We start from the raw sequence: 21,172 nt of genomic DNA on the forward strand, positions 1-21,172 counted from the left end.
GACTCGAGGTATGCCAACCCCTGAAAAAAATTCCACGAGGGCGGAAACTCACCGAGGAGCGGATTAAGGTAAGTGTTCCGAAAGTTATAGGTAGCTAGTATCCGTTCTGGGAGGTGGCAAACGACAAAACTTGGCAGGGTTGTTCAGAATCTATCCCTGAACATATTCTGGAAGACTCGAGGTATGCGAACCCCTGAAAAAAATTCCACGAGGGCGGAAACTCACCGGGCAGCGAACTGAGGTAAGTGTTCCGAAAGTTATAGGTAGCTAGTATCCATTCTGGGAGGTGGCAAACGACAAAACTTGGCAGGGTGGTTCAGAATCTATCCCTGAACATATTCTGGAAGACTCGAGGTATGCCAACTCCTGGAAAAAATTCCACGATGGCCGGGAGTCACTGAGAAACACTGTTTCGATAATAATCTACTCAGACGTCCTCCAGTAATTTCTAAGTATGTGCGTTAGGGTGACCCAAAATTCACTTCCATTCTTCTATTTTCTGTCTTACCTGAAAATTTCATTATTCATGGTCAGATGATGAAATTTGCGGAAACTCTTGTTCGACAAAAATTATTCCAAGTTCGCTCAACAATTTTGAAATATTTCTCAATGATTTGTATTTTCCAATCTCTCAAAGTTCTTACCCCCAATTTCATCTTATTGTTCGATGTCTAGTTCGTGGTTCAATTTTTCAATAAATATATTAAGGATCAATGGTCGCTGAACAATTTGAAAATTGTTTAAACCATTCTGACACTCAAAACAAAAAAGAAATTCATTGGGTTCGCTGGATTTTGTTGGTTTTTTCAATTTTCAAAATTGTTTAATGACTATTTGATGTTAATATATTCAATAAAAATTTTTACTACGAACTAGACATCGAAGAATAAAATGAAATTGGGGGTGAGAACTTTGATAAACGAAAAAAAAAAATTTCAACATTGTTGAGCGACCTTCAAATCATTTTTCTCAAGCTGCAGTTTCCGCGAGAATGATTGTCTGACCGTAAGCAACGAGATTTTCGGGTGAGACTAAAAATTGTAGAATAGAAGTGAATTTTTGGGTCACTGTAGTGTGCGTGTGTCACGTCTAGTTTTTTTTTCTTCTACAGACGGAGTACTTGTAACATATTGTCGCGATGGTATGTTTGATCTCACTCCGAGGCCCTCATGTATTCAATTATCACGGGTGTTAGACAATTCTTGGATAACGATTTTTCTGTAAGAAACACGGCTTTTGGTTCAAGACTGTCACGCTTCTCCCATTGTCCAGTTACCCTACGACAATAAGCTCATAATGCCCTATGCCTCCTGGGATTCGTGGTGGAATGAAATGGATGAGACCTAATTAATTATATTTTGCATCTTTTACGGTCAACGTAGAGGGTATTTCCTAAAGCGAAACACCCTCTACCGCTTCCATACCACCAAGCTGCATAGGAAGTCCATACAAAAAAGGATGTTCCGTGTCAACGAACAAATGGTTTTGAAATCTTTTTTTCAGGGACACCGTTGATATTCTGCAAGATTTGCAGTAAATGTTTGGTTTCGCCAAACATGAAGCATCAATGCTTTCGGGGAGACCTGCTGTCAAGCCCCTGGCGAGAATAGGATTAGTATTAATCAAAAAAAAATCATGGATTGCAACATTTCGTAAAAATTATTTGAATTTTGACCCAAATTTTGCAATTGTTATTGCTTCGAAAAAATTATTTTATCAACAAATTTTCCAAAACAAGTAAGTTTATATAGAAATTAATATCATACAAAAAATGCGCGCAAAATCTTCGCTTGATTGATAAAAAACGTTTTGAGTTATAGCCCACACCAATTTGAAAAATATAGTTTTGAGAAAAAAGCTTTGAAAGTTCAGACACATAAGAGAGAACGCTAAGTATAGAGAGGACTTGTTTACAAGTTAAGACATGAAAAATACCTCAAATTAGGTTTTGAAAATTTGGTGACATATTCTTCAGATATACATTTTACAAAAAAAAAAATTTTAAGTGTATTCTATCTTCAACTATTCTCTGTCAAACAGTTTAAAGTTACTATGACAGTAGTTTCAACGCCGTGAGTTAATTATTTATAAATTTATTCGAAAAAAAAAAGAATTATCAATTCGCATGGTTTTTTGCAATTACTAGGTAAACTAATTATAATCGAATTTTTCACCACGGCTCACTACGCCAAGTTTGGTGTAAAGCAAGAGTAGCCTGCTCCTAGCTGCGCAACGGTACCTTCGCGTCGTTCCCCTTCCATGCTCTCCTCCCACCACATCCCAAGACCGATTTGCCCCTACTTCATCCTCACGCGCGACGCCGGTGACCGAAGGAACTATCTTCAGCCAGCAGCTCTGCTTGTGAACCGTCGTATGCGATTTATTCGAATACTTCTCGATTGAATTTCAGCGCATCCCAGATAACCCATAACTCGTTTCTTGAATGCTAATACTTATCGATAGGTTACTTTTATAATTAAATTTGGTTTTTATTGCTTCAAAACATTTTGTTCACGCTATAAACATATAATCTATAAATAATACATACCGATTTCACATTAAATACCAGTAGTTAGAGAATGAAAATTGATCACATTTGATATCAACATTTCCCAAGCTAGCTTTTTCATCGTATAAATACTCCTGGAGACCCAGGGAGTGATCTTAAAAACATGCCAGTTAAAGCTACTCTTTCAGTTGAGGCAATTGTAGAGAAAATATCCAATTTGGATATTTTTGAAACTTCTGGCGACAATGCCGGGGTGTTGAGGGCGAGATCCGATCCCATCTGGAAAATAGCATGTGCCTTACTTGACGACTTGATAAAAATACACTAAGCACAACAATTAGCGGGCCACCCTGTTTTTGCTCCGAAAAACGTCCAATTTCAGAAACTCATAACTGCTCGAAAAATTGAGGTAGAGAGTTGTAAAAAAAAGTATTTTGAAGCGTGAAGCTTCACCTTTCAGATCCCACAAGTCGATTTGAATTGCGTTTTTGCGTTCACTAGTTGTACTCTCCTGATTCAATTCATGTCGAAAACGTCAAGTGAACTTTTGACTTTGAGAAGGTGCACCGAGTGTCTCAGTCGGTAGATTTCAATTTTTTTGATGTCATTTCGAAGGTTGAAGTGTTCCCTTGAAAACACGTCCCTTAAATTTTTCGTACGATTTTTTTTGCATGAGTTATGCGACTCTGAAGCAGTTATTGTCCATAAATCTTTGATCGAATACCCTGACCGACCCAGTTATCGTATCGAAGTTTTTCAAAAACGAATTTGCAGCTCAAAACTTTGACTTTACGAAACCCTATCGCAGTATTTCCTCATCTGAATTTTCGAAGCTCTGTTACCTTCCGTGTGCACCCCTGCGCATCTCCGTGTGAAAGCTTGAAGTTTGACCCCTTGTAGGTCACGTAAAAATGGCAGGATGGGTTGCCCGTGATACCAAGTTCAAGCTTGAACTGTCCCCTATAAAATGCGCACTTTTTTTTTTTTTTATCTTTTTTTTCCATCGCGTTATTCAACTCAGAACGCCAACAGAAGATTTAACCATTACCTCCGGCATTAGCATTACCCAAGGTGTACCACGTGGAGGTTGCTCGGTAGGATTTACACCTCAAAACCTTACCTCGTGTGTAAGTGTGCATGCATTTCGTGCGTACCAGAGATCAGGACCCCATAGTTCGTCAATTCTACGGTATTTTGTGACTCCAAACCCTCTCTGGTACGTGTATGAGCGATTTGCTCGTGGCTGTGTCTCTATTTGCTTGCGTGTGTGTGTATGTCAGTGTTTGACTAAAATCTCGTGTTACCGCCTCTTTGCCTCATAACTTCGCGGCATCTCTCGTGCATGTTGATGCAATTGCGGATTCGATATTGTGGTATATCCCGCCAAATTTCGCGCAGCGCTTGACCCAACTCCGCGAGATTTGACAACAATGCGATTTTCATGCTGACGATTTGTATGACCCGACCTACATGTTTGAAAAAAAAAACAAAAGAAATTCTGCTCTGAATCTTATCAGTCAACAGCCTAGAGCCGTTAGAGAAAGTTGTGTTTGTTTATTCGAATCCAGTATTTTTGCACCATGCCCGTGCAATTAACAGAGGTGGAGGTTTCGCGTCTCGTGACCTTACTCCAAGAAGGTCACTCTCAGCATTTCGTGGCCAGAGATATTGGAGTCAGTCGGTCCGTAGTACAAAGGGCTTGGACTCGATTCAACGAAACTGGCGGATTTAGTCGACGATCTGGTCAGGGGCGAAGGAGCCTCACAACTCCGCGAGAAGATAGGGCGATCGCGAGAATGCCGTTGAACGACCGCACGATCACGGCTAGAGAAGTTCAAATTCGAATGCGCCATCGCGGTCAAAATCTTTCTGTTTCTACGATTCGCAGCAGGATCAGGAACGCCGGAATGCACTCGCGCAGGCCGGCAACAGGTCCCGTTCTTCTCGTTCGTCATCGCCGTGCACGATTGGAATATGCCCGCCGATACATACGGTGGCGGCAAAGACAATGGAACCGTGTGTGGTTCAGCGATGAATTGAGGTTCACCCTTTATGGGAATGACGGTCGTGTACGCGTTTGGCGCCGCGAAGGAGAACGCTACCGACCGGATTGTATAGTGCCGGTTCACGCGTATGGCGGTGGCTCGGTGATGGTTTGGGGTGCGATTTCAACCCATGGCCGCACCGAGTTAGTCGTGATTGGATCTCCGTCGATGACTGCTCAGCGGTATATCGCAGAGGTTCTGGAGCCGCATGTTCTCCCGATGCGGTTGCAATACGGCAGAAATTTTGTTTTTATGCAAGACAACGCACGATCACATACCGCGAGAATCACTACTCGGTTCTTCTTAGAAAACGACATCTCTCTCCTGAACCACCCAGCGGTTAGTCCGGACCTAAACCCAATCGAACACGTCTGGGACATTGTTGGACGACGACTTAGACAACGCCATGTGCAGCCGGCGAATCTCGCGGAGTTGGGTCAAGCGCTGCGCGAAATTTGGCGGGATATACCACAATATCGAATCCGCAATTGCATCAACATGCACGAGAGATGCCGCGAAGTTATGAGGCAAAGAGGCGGTAACACGAGATTTTAGTCAAACACTGACATACACACACACGCAAGCAAATAGAGACACAGCCACGAGCAAATCGCTCATACACGTACCAGAGAGGGTTTGGAGTCACAAAATACCGTAGAATTGACGAACTATGGGGTCCTGATCTCTGGTACGCACGAAATGCATGCACACTTACACACGAGGTAAGGTTTTGAGGTGTAAATCCTACCGAGCAACCTCCACGTGGTACACCTTGGGTAATGCTAATGCCGGAGGTAATGGTTAAATCTTCTGTTGGCGTTCTGAGTTGAATAACGCGATGGAAAAAAAAGATAAAAAAAAAAAAAAGTGCGCATTTTATAGGGGACAGTTCAAGCTTGAACTTGGTATCACGGGCCACCCATCCCGCCATTTTTACGTGACCTACAAGGGGTCAAACTTCAAGCTTTCACACGGAGATGCGCAGGGGTGCACACGGAAGGTAACAGAGCTTCGAAAATTCAGATGAGGAAATACTGCGATAGGGTTTCGTAAAGTCAAAGTTTTGAGCTGCAAATTCGTTTTTGAAAAACTTCGATACGATAACTGGGTCGGTCAGGGTATTCGATCAAAGATTTATGGACAATAACTGCTTCAGAGTCGCATAACTCATGCAAAAAAAATCGTACGAAAAATTTAAGGGACGTGTTTTCAAGGGAACACTTCAACCTTCGAAATGACATCAAAAAAATTGAAATCTACCGACTGAGACACTCGGTGCACCTTCTCAAAGTCAAAAGTTCACTTGACGTTTTCGACATGAATTGAATCAGGAGAGTACAACTAGTGGACGCAAAAACGCAATTCAAATCGACTTGTGGGATCTGAAAGGTGAAGCTTCACGCTTCAAAATACTTTTTTTTACAACTCTCTACCTCAATTTTTCGAGCAGTTATGAGTTTCTGAAATTGGACGTTTTTCGGAGCAAAAACAGGGTGGCCCGCTAATTGTTGTGCTTAGTGTAGATAATCTTTACCTACGAATAAAACAGAATCGGGGCGATATTCTAACAAAAATTAAAAAAAAAACGCGGAATGTCTATTTCCGTTTTGACAACAAATTCGATTGAGGATAGTGTAGCAGAAACTTCCTTCGAAAGTAGAAAAAGTAACTTTAACGAGGAGTTTGAAAATCAAAATCGACGGTGCCCTGAACTATTGTACCATGTTGATATCGACCCGAAAACCTGGGAAAATATAAAGCCAAAAAATGTTTTATACAAAGATCGTGGCTATTACGGAAACAGACGAAGGTACAGCGTACTTCAGCAAGGATGGACTGAGAAATTACACAATCTGTGTTGGAAAAAAACAAAAGTCCCTGTGCTTACTCTTTCAAACGAGCGAAAGTTTATGAACGTGGTAGCATTTATCTTAAAATTTCTGGAAAATGCAATGAATGTGGCTCACTTTTCGATGGTCATTGTCTTGAAAAACCATTGGTCGGTCAGAACGTGAAAATTGTTATTAAAACTTCTGATACTAGAAGCGTGCCTCATACTAATAAGCGTCAACTGAAAGGTATTGCACGAGAGGCGATAGAAGGGGAATTAAAACATCGAAAGGCTTCGGCATGGCGCATTGATGCAACAAAGACAATGGAGTACGGTGATGACGAACCACCTCATCTTTATAGGAATGATGTATTACGAAAAGCGAGACAAGTTGGCAAAGATAAGGAGTTGGGTTTGAATACAATTCATGACTTAGTTAAGTCTTTGCAAATACTCAAATACAATGCAGAATTCCCTGGAGTAATCCGAGAAATATCGCTGGACAAATTCTATTGCATGTATTGGTCCGAAGAGCAATTAGAATTATACCAGACTATCATCAAAAGTAAGGTACTTTTATCTATAGATGCGACTGGATCCCTCGTTAAACAGATACAGCGACCCAATGCAACTTCCGGAGCTATATTCTTGTATCAGGTGGTTATTCAGGGTCAATCTGGAATCTTCCCAATGTTTCAAATGCTTTCCGAAAAGCATGATACAAATATCATTTGCTACTGGATCAAGGAGTGGATTCGATGTGGCGTTAAATTCCCAAAAGAAATTGTGACAGATTTCTCGTTGGCGCTGTTGAACGGTGTTTGCTTAGCTTTCAATGAATGCAGTGTGAAATCATACATTCGAACCTGTATTCGGTGTCTCTCGGATACTGCAATGAAATCAAACTGTATTCCGCCTTGTTTCTTGCGTATTGACATTGCTCATACAATTAAGCTTGTCACGCGATGGAAATGTTTCGGCGGAAAACTTTCTAAAATCAAAGATTTCTATGTTCGTTGTGTCGGCTTAATGAGCACATGTGTAAGTCGTGCCGAATTCGAAAAATTGGTTTCTGCTGTGCTTATCACTGCAATGTGCGAAGCCGATGATACAGAATCCGAATGCGCGGAGCAGCAAACTTTTCTTCTCAATTCTATCCGCACTTTTTCTGTCCATGAAGAAAAATCAAATATAGTTGATAGTTGCTCGGTTGGTAATTTCGAACACCTTGAAGATGAATCCGAAACGGAATTACCCAATTTTAATGTTATCAAAAGAAATGCGGAAGATATAGCGATTGCATCACAGAAATTTGAACGTCCCAATCCATATTATCTACCAGATTTTGTAAAATCATTCTTGCGACTCTGTCAGTTCTATCCTATTTGGACTAATGTTATGTTGACAGTCAGTAACACAAAATATGATGTTGCTACCTCTGCAAGATCCGAATCATATTTTAATATTTTGAAAAATAATATCTTAAGCGATGATGGTAAGCCAATCCGCGTTGATAAGTTCTTGATAAAGCACATGCGTTCAATCATGGGAATCTGCAAATTGGAACGGGCAGCCCATAACACTAAGTTGAGCCAACGTAACGATAGCTCATTGATCTCCGCAATGGACAACTCAGAAAATATTACGATTCCTATTCAATCTGGGGTGAAAGACGATATCGAATCAGTCCGAGTGCAACGGAGTCTAAAGTTGACAAGCCCTGTGACACTGAACACCAGTCCCGTCAATGACACGAGCTTGGAAAAGACTATCTCAGAGCGGACGTTCATATACCAACCGGAAACTACCCACTTGAATGAACAAGAAAACTGGCGGGGAAAGAACAAATTGAAAGCTACATACTCTAATGACGAAACATCAAGTCCTCTGCCTAAGCGTGGAAAATATCTTCGGCCACATCCCGATATAAATCTCATCCACAATCGACCGTTAAGAAGGCGTAAAGATGACAACATCCAGAATGGCTCATCAGTTCAGATAGACAATGAAAGAATCAGGGTGAATTACACCTGTCCACTTGATTCCATAACGGAGCTTGTGGCTACTGGTCGTTCTGATTCTTCGCGTTATAAGACCATAGTGGAGAATGAATATGGGCATTTGTTGTTCAGCAGATTAGTTGCAGATTATGTTACAAATGGTCTGAGTAAAACGTGGTATGTTGAGAGAACACTTTTGTTATCGACTTTGTTCAATACACAAAAGAACACCATTGATTGTCATGCAAATATTTGCAACTTTTTGGAAAAATTATTGAATGAATTTCCGAGTGCGATAAACGTAATTGATTGTCGATCATGTAAAACGCAGGTAAAGAAAAATGTTGCAGTATTGCAAATTGACACTAATCCTATTCTCGTCAGGGGCTTGATAGCAGGTCTTCAAGAAAGCATTGATGCTTCATGTTTGGCGAAACCAAACATTTACTGCAAATCTTGCAGAATATCAACGGCGTCCCTGAAAAAAGGATTTCAAAACCATTTGTTCATTGACACGGAACATCCTTTTTTGTATGGACTTCCTATGCAGCTTGGCGGTAGGGAAGCAGTAAAGGGTGTTTCGCTTTTGGAAATACCTTCTACGTTGACCGTGGAAGATGCAGAATATAATTTAATCGACTCATCCATTTCATTCCACCACAAATCCCAGAAGGCATAGGGCATTATCTAGCTTATTGTCGTAGGGTCACTGGACAATGGGAGAAACGTGACAGCCTTAAACCAAAAGCCGTGTACCTTTCGGAAAAATCTTTATCCAAGAATTATGTAACACCCGTGATAATTGGATACATTAGGGCCACAGAGTAAGATCAAACATACCACTGCGACAATAGACCCAATATTCACTTTTATTTTTTAATTTCCAGTCTCACCCAAAAATTACGTTCTTTACGGTCAGACAATTATTCCTGCAGAAACTGCAGCTTGACAAAAATGATTTGAATGTGTGTGAACTTGGCACCGCCATTTTGGAATTTGAAAAATCCAAGAGTTGTGCTGCATTGTGCCACAGTTGTGCCACACTGTGCCGCAAACATTATTTCAGAATCTCAAAGAACAACGCAAGAAAACGCAAAACAAACTTTTTGCCCCAGCACCGCCATTTTGTTTTTGTTCAAAATTCGATGTTGTGCCAGACTCGTGTGTCCTTGTACAACGTTGTGCCGCAAGCCAAAACTTTCGTGGACTTGCCGATCTCTGGCAATCAACAAATTTTGAAAATTTGTCAGCACCGCCATTTTTGAATTTCCGAATTTTTTTTTGAGCATCGTACGTGTTCAACTTTGTGCTGCGTTGTGCCGATGACACAATATTTTTCTGACCATTGGTTCGTCCGATACACGCAATCGAACTTGAATTTCCCGTGTAACTCGATGGAGGAGAAGGACCTCTGAAACGAACAATCTTTCGATTGTGCTACATTGTACTATGCATTAGTAACAACTATCTCTCTTATCGAATTTCGCTAAGACGCATGGTTCACCGATTTTTTTCATATTCGAAACTCAAAAAACTGAAAATTTTGAAAAAGTAGAAACTTCTCGGTTGTGCTGCATTGTGCTACGCATCAGTTATAACTATCTCCTCTGACGAATTCCTCTCAGACGCATATTTCACCGATTCCTTTCAGATTCGAAACTCAAAAAACCGAAAATTTTGGAAAAGTAAAAACTTCTCGGTTGTGCTGCATTGTGCTACGCATCAGTTATAACTATCTCCTCTGACGGATTCCTCTCAGACGCATATTTCACCGATTCCTTTCAGATTCGAAACTCAAAAAACCGAGAATTTTGGAAAAGTAAAAACTTCTCGGTTGTGCTGCATTGTGCTACGCATCAGTTCTAACTATCTCCTCTGACGGATTCCTCTCAGACGCATATTTCACCGATTCCTTTCAGATTCGAAACTCAAAAAACCGAAAATTTTGGAAAAGTAAAAACTTCTCGGTTGTGCTGCATTGTGCTACGCATCAGTTATAACTATCTCCTCTGACGGATTCCTCTCAGACGCATATTTCACCGATTCCTTTCAGATTCGAAACTCAAAAAACCGAGAATTTTGGAAAAGTAAAAACTTCTCGGTTGTGCTGCATTGTGCTACGCATCAGTTCTAACTATCTCCTCTGACGGATTCCTCTCAGACGCATATTTCACCGATTCCTTTCAGATTCGAAACTCAAAAAACCGAAAATTTTGGAAAAGTAAAAACTTCTCGGTTGTGCTGCATTGTGCTACGCATCAGTTATAACTATCTCCTCTGACGAATTCCTCTCAGACGCACGGTTTACTCGTAACTAATCCAGCAAGCACTTGCACAACGCACCAAGTCAACTCGTTCCTTCGAACTTGGTACCTTTTAATCATTAAACTATCGTCTTCGATCATCAAATCATCTTTCACGACCATTACATTCCCTACAGTTGTATTTAGTTACGTAAAACGAGAAACGAACCTAAATAATAACGCCGGTAAACATCGTACCGACGTAATATATATTTTTTTTCCCTTTTTTTTTTGTTTTTTTCTGATTTTTCCGTTTTTTTTTTTTTAATTTTTCCGTTTTTCTTACTTAATTTTTAATCATGGTAATTTTATATTTAATTGTAAATGATCTCAATATGGTTGGTATGTATATTCTTCTCATATACTCAATGTACGTTTTTCATTCATGTTGTTATGTTATATATTTTTTGATAAGTATTATCATATCTCTTATACTTTTTTTTCTCATTTTACGACAGGGCATAAATACAAAGAACAACTTCAACTCGTTCATCAGCGCTAACTATAGTGTATTTTGGTTTTTTATGGTCATCGTCGTAATGCAACCAGCGAGCTGTCTTCACGTAGGCGGTGTAATGACCCACGGACGTCAATTCTCTACCCCCTTCATAACCCACGACTCCAGCGAGACTGTAGTTTCGATCTTTCCCCATAGACAATCGTGCTGGAAAATCGTGGAGACGATCTTTTCTACCTGTACCGCAGTCGGTTTCGATCAACAGGTGCTTTCCATACAGGTACTTCACGGTGGGTGTGACTCCACAGCATTTTTGAGGCGCATGCGAACCTTCTTTCAGGGCTTCCAAAATACTTACAACTCCTTGCTGCGTGAGGATATCGTAGTTGGTGTTCAGCACGACCTTTGTACGTTCCCTTGAACGAACACATTTGCAGCACAATGATGTTTCTACGCAGCTCGGATCTTGGTGCAGCAAATATGACGCTAAATTCCAGATGTTGGATGCTGCGTTTATCTTTACGATATGTCTTCGTGTCTCAGGATGTAGTTGGGATATATTCGCGAGAACATTCGCACGTGCCCTAAATAACTTTGAACTTAAGCCGTCGGAAATCAAGGCGTTCACGCAAGTATAGTGTAGCGCATCACATGAAGACCCACGTGATCCGGATAACATGGGGACAATCAGGGTTCCGGTCCCGCCAAGAAAAAGGCCATCAGAGGGCGGCGGGCGGCTGGGCGCCAAACGGAAGATGCGCACAGCGCAAGGCGCAGCTCGAGATGGCGAAATCTAGGGTATAAAAGGCAGCCACCAACCGGGAACGAGGTTGCTCTACCAGCGGTCAGCTGCGAGTCGACACCGGCGCAACTTCACCGTTCAAATTAGCTAGCGAACCAATCTCTCAGATAACCTTATTTCATTACGGCATCGCGCCAACAACCTTTTGTTTGTTAGCACCGCGATATCAATTCGGGGTTATCACCCACACATCTTAAAGTATTGGCAAAGGCCGCTTAAATAGTAAAGATAGTTAAATAAGTTAGCTCAGGGCAGATTAAGAATTTAATTAATAATTTTCGTTTAGTTTCCGCCGTACAATCGGTACAAATTTGCCAAAGAGAACACTTTTGTAAAAACCAGTGTCATCAGACTTCTTGTTTTTTCTTTAAATAGTAATTGTTTTGATTTTTCTTTGTTTGATCATTCTATTTGGCCGCTGTTTTTGGTTTTCTTTTCACCCTGTAACAAAGTTCAGTCCTTAGAGCCAGCTTTGGTGGGGCGAGGCGTACAACAGGCAGTACTGGTTGAGCTATAATTGCAATCCGTATCTGATCTTGTGCTCACCGTTCCCCACCCGAGTCTGAATAGACAGGCACGGAGTGCATAAGTGCTCCCTGCTCTGGAGGGGCTATACGACTCTGGTGGAGCATCGTTTCCATCCGAGTTCGGCAGCCATTCGGCCCAATCTGCCCACATCTCCACAGACAGCCTTGGTCCAACTGTGAGTTGACCCGGGTCTGGTTCCCCCGACGCGGCTCTGGTCCAGTATCGGATCCGAGTCCGTATCCTGCCCACATCCCAGCCCACGAGACGTTGATTACACAAGAAGGGGCCGTAAGTTAAATAAGTAGTGCAAAAAACCCACCACTACCGGCCGTGTCCCACAAGCTCCGCTTAGGGAACGTCCCGGAAAGTTGCATTTGGCGCCCAACGTGGGGCTCTTTTCAGTTGTAGTTAATCTTGGGGTTTGCAAGGGTCAGAATTAGATTCATAAATCGACTTGGGAAACTTACATTCAGCTTGGGGGAATAGATTCAACCAGGGGAGTTGAGAGCCAGTTATCGGACCAATACCTATCACAATGGCCGACAAGAATAACATGAGTCCAAACCACTCGGTGGGACACGACGGGATTTCTGGTGACACCGGATTCGTTGATAAAGAGACATCCGATTTAACAGACACTAGTCTGATGAGCATAGGTGCCCTGATGAGCCCAGACGGGGCCTTAGCCACCCTTTTGCATTCAGTAGAGAATCTCAGGAAGATTACTGAAAGAATAGATAAAAGGTGAGCGAAACAGATAGAGCAGGTGGAGCGGACCATGCACCAATTGCATTTAACTAACATAGAGGCACTTGCCAAGACGGAAGCATCATTAAAAAAGAAAATCGACGAGAGCACCAGCTCAGGTAGCCGTAGGGTTGATCAGGTCGAGACTCGGGTCCAAGCCATTGAAGAGAAATGGGATGCCGACATAGCCAATATCCAAGCCAGGTCAATAGGATCTGAAAGAACATTGCGAAGTGAGATCACAGGAAACTTCGAGTTGTTAAAAAGTAAAATCAACGAGAGTCATCGTATTCAGGATGACCGGTTGAAAGAGTTAGAGCACAAGCATGAGACGCTCAGGATAGGAGTTGAAGCCGACGTGAGACGATTGCAAAGACGACCAATAGGGCCGGTCTCAGAGGCAAACAATTTCAACGTTATTTCAAAGCAGATAAAAATGCCGACTTACCATGGTAAGGGATGGGAAAAACCGACAAATTATCTTCGGGAAATAGAGGAATATTTTGACATTTTGGGGGTCGATGAAGAATTGAGTTTGAGACTGGTAGGACAAAGCCTTAGCAGCGACGCAAAGGACTGGTGGATTGCGCGGCGTGATGGCGTCGGGTCATGGGACGAGTTTAAAGCTAAATTCCTTGGTAGGTTCTGGGGTGAAGAAACCCAGCGGGAAATCAGGAGGGATATCGAATTTGGATATTACACGTACGATTCGAAGGTAGCGTGGTCGGAGTATGCGAATCGGAAGTTTGCGGCGGCCTCCGGGTTGGACCCTCCGATGCAGGAGCACGAAATTGTTCGAAACCTAATCCGGCATTTCGAGGAACATGTAGTAGAATCGGCGAAGGCCCGTAGTATTCGCGAAATCGATCCGTTCCTGGCTTTTCTTGACGAGATGCAATTTGGTGGCCGGTCCAACGCGCCAAAGTCGTATACCAGTAGTTATCACAACCCACAACGGCCAGCCACTCACTCCCATAGACAGGCCGACGATAATCGGCAAAAACACAATCCACCGACCCCGTGGCGGACTAACCCTAATCCGGCAAGATCGAGCCAGGCATGGGAAACCGGTAACGCGTCCGGCCCTCGGGATAACCGGCCGCAACATAACCAAAATCAGAGCCACGAAAATAAACAAGCGAGTTGGAGGTCTGCGCGAATAAATGAAGTGATCGAGGGGGAAATCGATCAACAAATCGAAAATGTTGACCCGTCGGAAAACTAAGGGGCGCTGCGAGCAATCTGCCGCGGTCGATAGAGCCGCAGCGCCAACTAGAAATAGATGCGGCAAAATTACAATACGAACAAGGGGAGGCCGGGATTTTTGAGGATCCCGCGGAATTCTTGTTTGAAGATGAAAGCAAATTAGAAAACCGGGACAACCAATGCCCGGAGATAAAATGTAGCATTCAAGGGATCCCGGTACGGGGGTTAATCGACACCGGCAGCCAGGTCACCTGCATCTCAGAAGGGTGGTATTTGAGGAATAAAGATAATTTGCGAGAATGCGAGAGGCTCCCGGTGGTAAACTTACAAATACTTGGTGTTGCGGGGAAAAATCCAGTCAGAATAAAAGAGCAGGTTTTCGTTCGGATTGAGATAGGTAAGGTCAAAGACCATATTTGCTGTATTATAATCCCAACAATGCGCAGGGAATTTATTATCGGGGTTGACACATTACACAGATGGCGAGCCGACTTAGATTTAAAAAGTAACTCAATAAAGATTCAGATAGATTTCGAAACAGAACATGTCCTGCTAGCGCCAGATAGCCTCCCAACGAGTGGGGTTGAACGGGAGGTGAGCTTACCGGACCGCGTAAAGCCAGTCCAGAGGGAAAGCTGTACGGCAGAGCTGGGGGATTGCCATGTGACCAATGAGGAAATTAGCGAAAAGGTCGCAGGGTGTCAGGGGTTGAAGCAGATTCGAAAGAAGGCGTTTGTGAAGATCCTCCAAGAGTATGGGGAGATTTTTTCCAAGATTCCGGGCCGGGTGTCGGTCTACGAACATCAAATACAAATTTATGAAGATAGGCCTTTCTTAAAGAGGTCGTATCCTATCCCGTTGATGCATAGAGAGAAAGTCAGAAAAGAAATAGATAAAATGATGGGCATCGGGGTCATTGAAAGATCATTTAGCGAATACATAAACCCGCTGGTGGTGGTGGTAAAGAAAAACGGAGATATCAGATTAGTTTTAGATGCTAGGTTTATTAACAGATTGATTGTACCAGACCGGGATTGTGCTCAATCGACCGAGGTTTTATTTCAGAAGTGTGGCAATGCCTCAGTAATGTCGAGCTTGGACCTCACCGCAAGTTTTTGGCAGGTGCCGTTGCACCCGGAATCTAGGAAGTACACCGCGTTCATGTACGAAGGGAGGACGTACCAGTTCACCGTTACCCCATATGGGCTAAGTACGAGTTTAGCGAGCCTCATCAGGGCGTTGGACTTGATCCTGAAAGAAACAGAGCAGTTCACGATTAATTTCGTCGACGACATATTATGCGTATCAGAGAGCGTAGAGGCACATGTATCTCACCTGAGGCGGTTGTTCGACGTATGTAGGAAATATAATCTGACGATCAATTTCAAAAAGTCTGAGTTTTTCCGGAGAGAAATAGATTTTTTGGGCCACGTAATCACTCGCAACGGGATAAAACCGCAGCGGGATAAAATCCGGGCAATAGCGGAGTTTCCCAGACCAAGCAGTGTGAAGCAGCTGAAAGGGTTTTTAGGGCTCACGAACTATTACAGTAAGTTTACCGAGCGATATTCCGAAGCCACGTATCCGCTGTTGGCATTAACCAGAAAAGGGGTTAGATGGAAATGGACAGAAGAATTAGAATCCGCGTTTAGCAAGGTCAAGAAACTGTTTTGCGACACCATGATTATCCACCACCCAAGGCCGGACAAAAGATATTACTTACAATGCGACGCCAGCAATTACGCAGTCGGCGCAGTCCTATACCAAAAATCGGACAGCGATGAGGACCTCGTGGTAGGGTTCGCGAGCCGGACAATGAAGTCGGCAGAGCTAAATTACTTCACCTCAGAAAAGGAACTCCTGGCCATAGTTTATGGGTTGGAAAAGTTCAGAACGTTCATAGTAGGCGCGAAGCTAACGATTAGGACCGATCACAAGGCGCTGAGCTTCATGCTATCGTGCAAGCTGGTTAGCTCAAGGCTAAGCCGCTGGATACTTTTTATCCAGAACTATGACTTCGAGATCGAATACGTGAAAGGCGGGGAGAATATCGTCGCCGACGTGCTGAGTAGGTACCCGCCAGTAGAGGCGCCTGAAAAAACTGAAATAAACCGCGTTAGTGTCAGGACGCCCCTGGCCAAAGAAGTCAGCACGGGGTTACAAGAAGACTTAGGGCAACTGAGTCAAATACAGAGACAAGACAGCAAGATCAGGAGCTTAATTGACATGCTAAAAGAGAAAGTGTGCAAAGGGCTTACCGTCAGGGATGAGGTGCTGTATAGAACAGAGCCAGGAGGCGGCATGCGCGCTTACTTACCCGAGACGATGGTCAGAAAAATTATCATAGAGTGCCATCAGATTTACGGGCATGTAGGAGCGGACAAATGTTACAAGGTACTCCGGGAAGGGTCCGACAAGAAATAGCCAGGTGCGATCGATGCCAGCGGTGCAAAGTGCCAAATAGGTACAGCTACGCGAACATGCAAAGCATTATCCCAGAAGGCGTCGGGGACTTAGTCTCCATCGACTACTTCGGCCCGCTGCCTGCGAGCAAGGGTAACTATAAGTGGCTGCTCATCACCATCGATGCGTTTAGTAAATTTGTGAGGCTGTATCCTCTGAAAAAGGCGAACGCGCAGTCCACCATCCGTTGCATTTTTGACCAATACATTCCTGAGCTCGGTAAACCTAAAAAAATGCAATTTGATCATGGCACACAGTTCACTTCAGTGGCTTGGATAAGTAAACTGACAAAGGAAGGAATAATACCTATTTACTCCTCGATCCGACATCCGCAAGGAAACATTGTAGAGCGGGTTAACCGCGAGCTGGGTAGGTTTTTTCGTACATTCCTGACCGATAAGCATACCTCGTGGCTGAATTGGGTTGAAATCATAGAAAGCTGCATAAACGAGGTGCACCACGATACCACAGGGTTCACACCCATTGAAATCCAGTTAAATACGGCACCGACCCGGTTTTGGGAGAACTGGGTAACAACAAGTAGGATCAAACTAGATTCGGAGGTAAAGTTAACATTGGTGAGAAGTAATATCGAGAGGAAAGGCAAGGTCAGGGCAAAGAGGTTCAACCAAGTGCATAAAATGGCGAAATTTGAGTTAGGAGACCTAGTTTTAATCAGGGCACTAAATGTGTCGGATACAAAAGAAAAAAAAATGGCAAAGTTCTTCGCACTATACGAGGGCCCATATCGAGTAGCAAGACAAGTCGGAGAGGCAACGTTTGTACTCGAGCACCCAGAGACGCAGGTCGAAAGGGGCAAGTTTCATGTCAATATGTTTAAACTGTATATCCCACCAGGTGAACCTGGAACCTAGAAGCACAGAGAAAATCGAATAGGTTAAAGAGTTTAAAAAAAACAAAGGTTGTTGACAAACTGAGAAGGAGAAACTAAAAAACAAAAACAAAAAAAAAAGGGGGGAAGGAAAACAATTAATAGAGAAAACAAATAAGGTGATAGGGTCAAGTATAGGTAGGGATAGACCTGGGGTCCAGGCACCAGAGCACCAAGGAATTCAGTCAGTTCATCACGAGCCTCAGCCAGTGATCATCATGTATGGGTATACGAGCGTACAGGACAAAGCGATCCAAGTCGACCTCGAAGAAGAGGAGCTACTGCAGGACCTGGGCAGCGGTCGGCAGCTATCACCCAGAGGGACATTCGCTCCTGGAAAAGGGCGTTATAAAGCAGGGCAAGCCAGCCAGACCCGAAAGGTGCGACAGGGGACATCCACAAACCCCAGGAAGAAACAAAGAGTGCGTGGGCTTACCATTTATCAGCCACAGTCAATCAGGCCCTCGACTACCAGGGGAACGGACCTCCCCGCTTCGGAGAGGTATGGGCTTGAGATTGAGGGGGCTCCAACTACGTTCACCGAGATCTGGGATGCCGTTAAGTTCTTGGCCGCGAAACGTCATGAGGAGGAGCAGCCGGCCAGCATCCCTGAGCCCACAAAAGTCGATCTGAACAATAACAGAGAGGACAAGCTAGACCCAGGAGAAGCGTACGCACCATGGAAACTGACGCCGTTCGAGATCCCTGAAATCAGCCAGGCTGAAAGAAAAGAACACCGCCACCAGATGAAGCTACTACAACTGTTCGGTAGTTTGGACTAACCAGATCAAGATGCAGCAAAGACACCAGGGTATGTTCGGAATTTCGACTATACCGATCCACTAGGGTTAAACTCGGCCACACCATAAACAAAAAAAAAAGAAAACTGGCATTTAAGATCGATGCAGCTACATCACCATCACTAAGCCATGACCGAAGATCCAGCTGATCGATCAAGGGGGCAATGTAACGCATCACATGAAGACCCACGTGATCCGGATAACATGGGGACAATCAGGGTTCCGGTCCCGCCAAGAAAAAGGCCATCAGAGGGTGGCGGGCGGCTGGGCGCCAAACGGAAGATGCGCACAGCGCAAGGCGCAGCTCAAGATGGCGAAATCTAGGGTATAAAAGGCAGCCACCAACCGGGAACGAGGTTGCTCTACCAGCGGTCAGCTGCGAGTCGACACCGGCGCAACTTCACCGTTCAAATTAGCTAGCGAACCAATCTCTCAGATAACCTTATTTCATTACGGCATCGCGCCAACAACCTTTTGTTTGTTAGCACCGCGATATCAATTCGGGGTTATCACCCACACATCTTAAAGTATTGGCAAAGGCCGCTTAAATAGTAAAGATAGTTAAATAAGTTAGCTCAGGGCAGATTAAGAATTTAACACGTTGAGTGCCACGTCAGTCACCGGTGACTGACACCGACCTTTCCGTTCAGGCCGCGTCAGTCACCGGTGACTGACAGTATAAAATATGATAATAAAGGTAAAAATTGAACATTTTTTCAGAAATTTTTAATGAATTTTATTGAAACAAGGTAAACATAAAAAAGGTTGTCCCTCGCAAGTGTCACAAAATGTTATAACCTGTTTGGTCAAGTTTCGTGCTATTTTTCTGCCACTCTGTGCCGCATTCTCTTCATAGCACGATTTGCAATATTTTCGCACTGCTGAAACTACTACTACTTTGCCGTAGCCTAAGCAGAGCCCCGGCCCGAAGTGGAGTTCAATGTAATCTTATCTCTAGCGGGCCAAACTATAAACGAAACAGGCGAGGGGCCTAACGTGTTGAATGAATGCTTATATAAGCATTCCCTTTCGAACAGAAATACCTTCCATTATGCTAAAAAACAATGGCCCTAATACGTTTTAAAATTTCCATCGAGTAAATTCTAATTTGCCAGTATTGCGCTTCGCATTGCTGCACTACGATACCTGCACGCGCGGCCTGACGGGGAAGTCGCTATAAAACCGCGTGGCACTCAACGTGTTAATTAATAATTTTCGTTTAGTTTCCGCCGTACAATCGGTACAAATTTGCCAAAGAGAACACTTTTGTAAAAACCAGTGTCATCAGACTTCTTGTTTTTTCTTTAAATAGTAATTGTTTTGATTTTTCTTTGTTTGATCATTCTATTTGGCCGCTGTTTTTGGTTTTCTTTTCACCCTGTAACAAAGTTCAGTCCTTAGAGCCAGCTTTGGTGGGGCGAGGCGTACAACAGGCAGTACTGGTTGAGCTATAATTGCAATCCGTATCTGATCTTGTGCTCACCGTTCCCCACCCGAGTCTGAATAGACAGGCACGGAGTGCATAAGTGCTCCCTGCTCTGGAGGGGCTATACGACTCTGGTGGAGCATCGTTTCCATCCGAGTTCGGCAGCCATTCGGCCCAATCTGCCCACATCTCCACAGACAGCCTTGGTCCAACTGTGAGTTGACCCGGGTCTGGTTCCCCCGACGCGGCTCTGGTCCAGTATCGGATCCGAGTCCGTATCCTGCCCACATCCCAGCCCACGAGACGTTGATTACACAAGAAGGGGCCGTAAGTTAAATAAGTAGTGCAAAAAACCCACCACTACCGGCCGTGTCCCACAAGCTCCGCTTAGGGAACGTCCCGGAAAGTTGCAATAGATTGGAGAAGCTGCCTCAGTGCACGTGGTCTTATAAGCTTCGTAATTTAGCATTGCCATTGCCAGAATTTGGCAGATGCTGTCAAAGCCGCAAGTGTTGCGGAGCAAATAGGTGAACCCTTTATCGCGGACACTTGGACAGTGATGTCCATTAGGGATTGCCGGTAAAGTGGTGTGGCTCACGTTAAATGGATTAAATTCGGGACACGGATCGATATACGAAAATTTCGAACGCTTTGTATTTTTGTTGCGCCAATTTTGCTCCTCTCTCAATTCGTTTAACACCTCTTGATCTTCACAATTCGTATTTTTTTCAATGACCTTCGCCGAACCTTCCCCTTCTACATTATCTTCCGAAACTGATTCTGATGCCTCTATCATTACCTGCATAGGTCCGTTATCTTTGCCATTGCCGTTTTCCTGGGTAAACGGAACATCCGTGGCAATCTTCCCTTCCATAACTAATTTGAGTTTGCCAGAGAACGACATAATATGCCTACTGAGGAACTTGTCCACACGCAGCGGTAGACCAATATTCTTCAATGTTCGGTTCTTCAAATCATTGAATTCCGACTCTACTGCTGCAGATGTTGCATTGAGCGACCCATAACTAAATATTTCTGGCATGACCTCGCTGTATAAAGGAAAGTAAGGCAAAAGCGTCTTCAATTTCTTAGCGAAGTTGACGCAATAATACCCGTTGATCTCGTGTAAGTCCACTTCCTTGCGAGGCTTACCCAAACAATCT

At 43.7% G+C, this 21,172-nt stretch overlaps 2 protein-coding genes across 2 annotated transcripts; one reads left to right on the top strand and one right to left on the bottom strand.

The window, feature by feature from the left end:
* Positions 1 to 11,931: 11,931 nt before the first annotated feature.
* LOC125501503 lies at positions 11,932 to 13,123 on the bottom strand. The gene is made up of 4 exons (XM_048657703.1): positions 13,003 to 13,123; positions 12,795 to 12,888; positions 12,494 to 12,716; positions 11,932 to 12,388 (listed from the first exon to the last, which is right to left on the bottom strand). Exons 2-4 carry the CDS (start codon positions 12,847 to 12,849, stop codon positions 12,355 to 12,357), a joined length of 312 nt encoding a protein of 103 aa, XP_048513660.1. The 5' UTR covers positions 12,850 to 12,888; positions 13,003 to 13,123; the 3' UTR covers positions 11,932 to 12,354.
* Positions 13,124 to 16,908: 3,785 nt separating this feature from the next.
* On the top strand, positions 16,909 to 17,766 carry LOC125501372. Its single transcript, XM_048656884.1, has one exon. It carries the CDS (start codon positions 16,909 to 16,911, stop codon positions 17,764 to 17,766), a length of 858 nt encoding a protein of 285 aa, XP_048512841.1.
* Positions 17,767 to 21,172: the final 3,406 nt, after the last annotated feature.

Source organism: Athalia rosae, chromosome 6, assembly GCF_917208135.1.
Source record: "Athalia rosae chromosome 6, iyAthRosa1.1, whole genome shotgun sequence".
Lineage (NCBI taxonomy): Eukaryota > Metazoa > Arthropoda > Insecta > Hymenoptera > Athaliidae > Athalia > Athalia rosae.

Bases quoted from the DNA above. Each gene is read 5' to 3' on its own strand.
- LOC125501503 (XM_048657703.1), bottom strand. From the start codon at position 12,849: ATGCAACTTTCCGGGACGTTCCCTAAGCGGAGCTTGTGGGACACGGCC. The intron at 12,717-12,794 runs GTGGGTTTTTTG...GGATGTGGGCAG, and splicing joins GTGGGACACGGCCGGTAGTG to GATACGGACTCGGATCCGAT. The intron at 12,389-12,493 runs GTGAGCACAAGA...ACTTTGTTACAG, and splicing joins TCAGACTCGGGTGGGGAACG to GGTGAAAAGAAAACCAAAAA.
- LOC125501372 (XM_048656884.1), top strand. From the start codon at position 16,909: ATGCAAAGCATTATCCCAGAAGGCGTCGGGGACTTAGTCTCCATCGAC.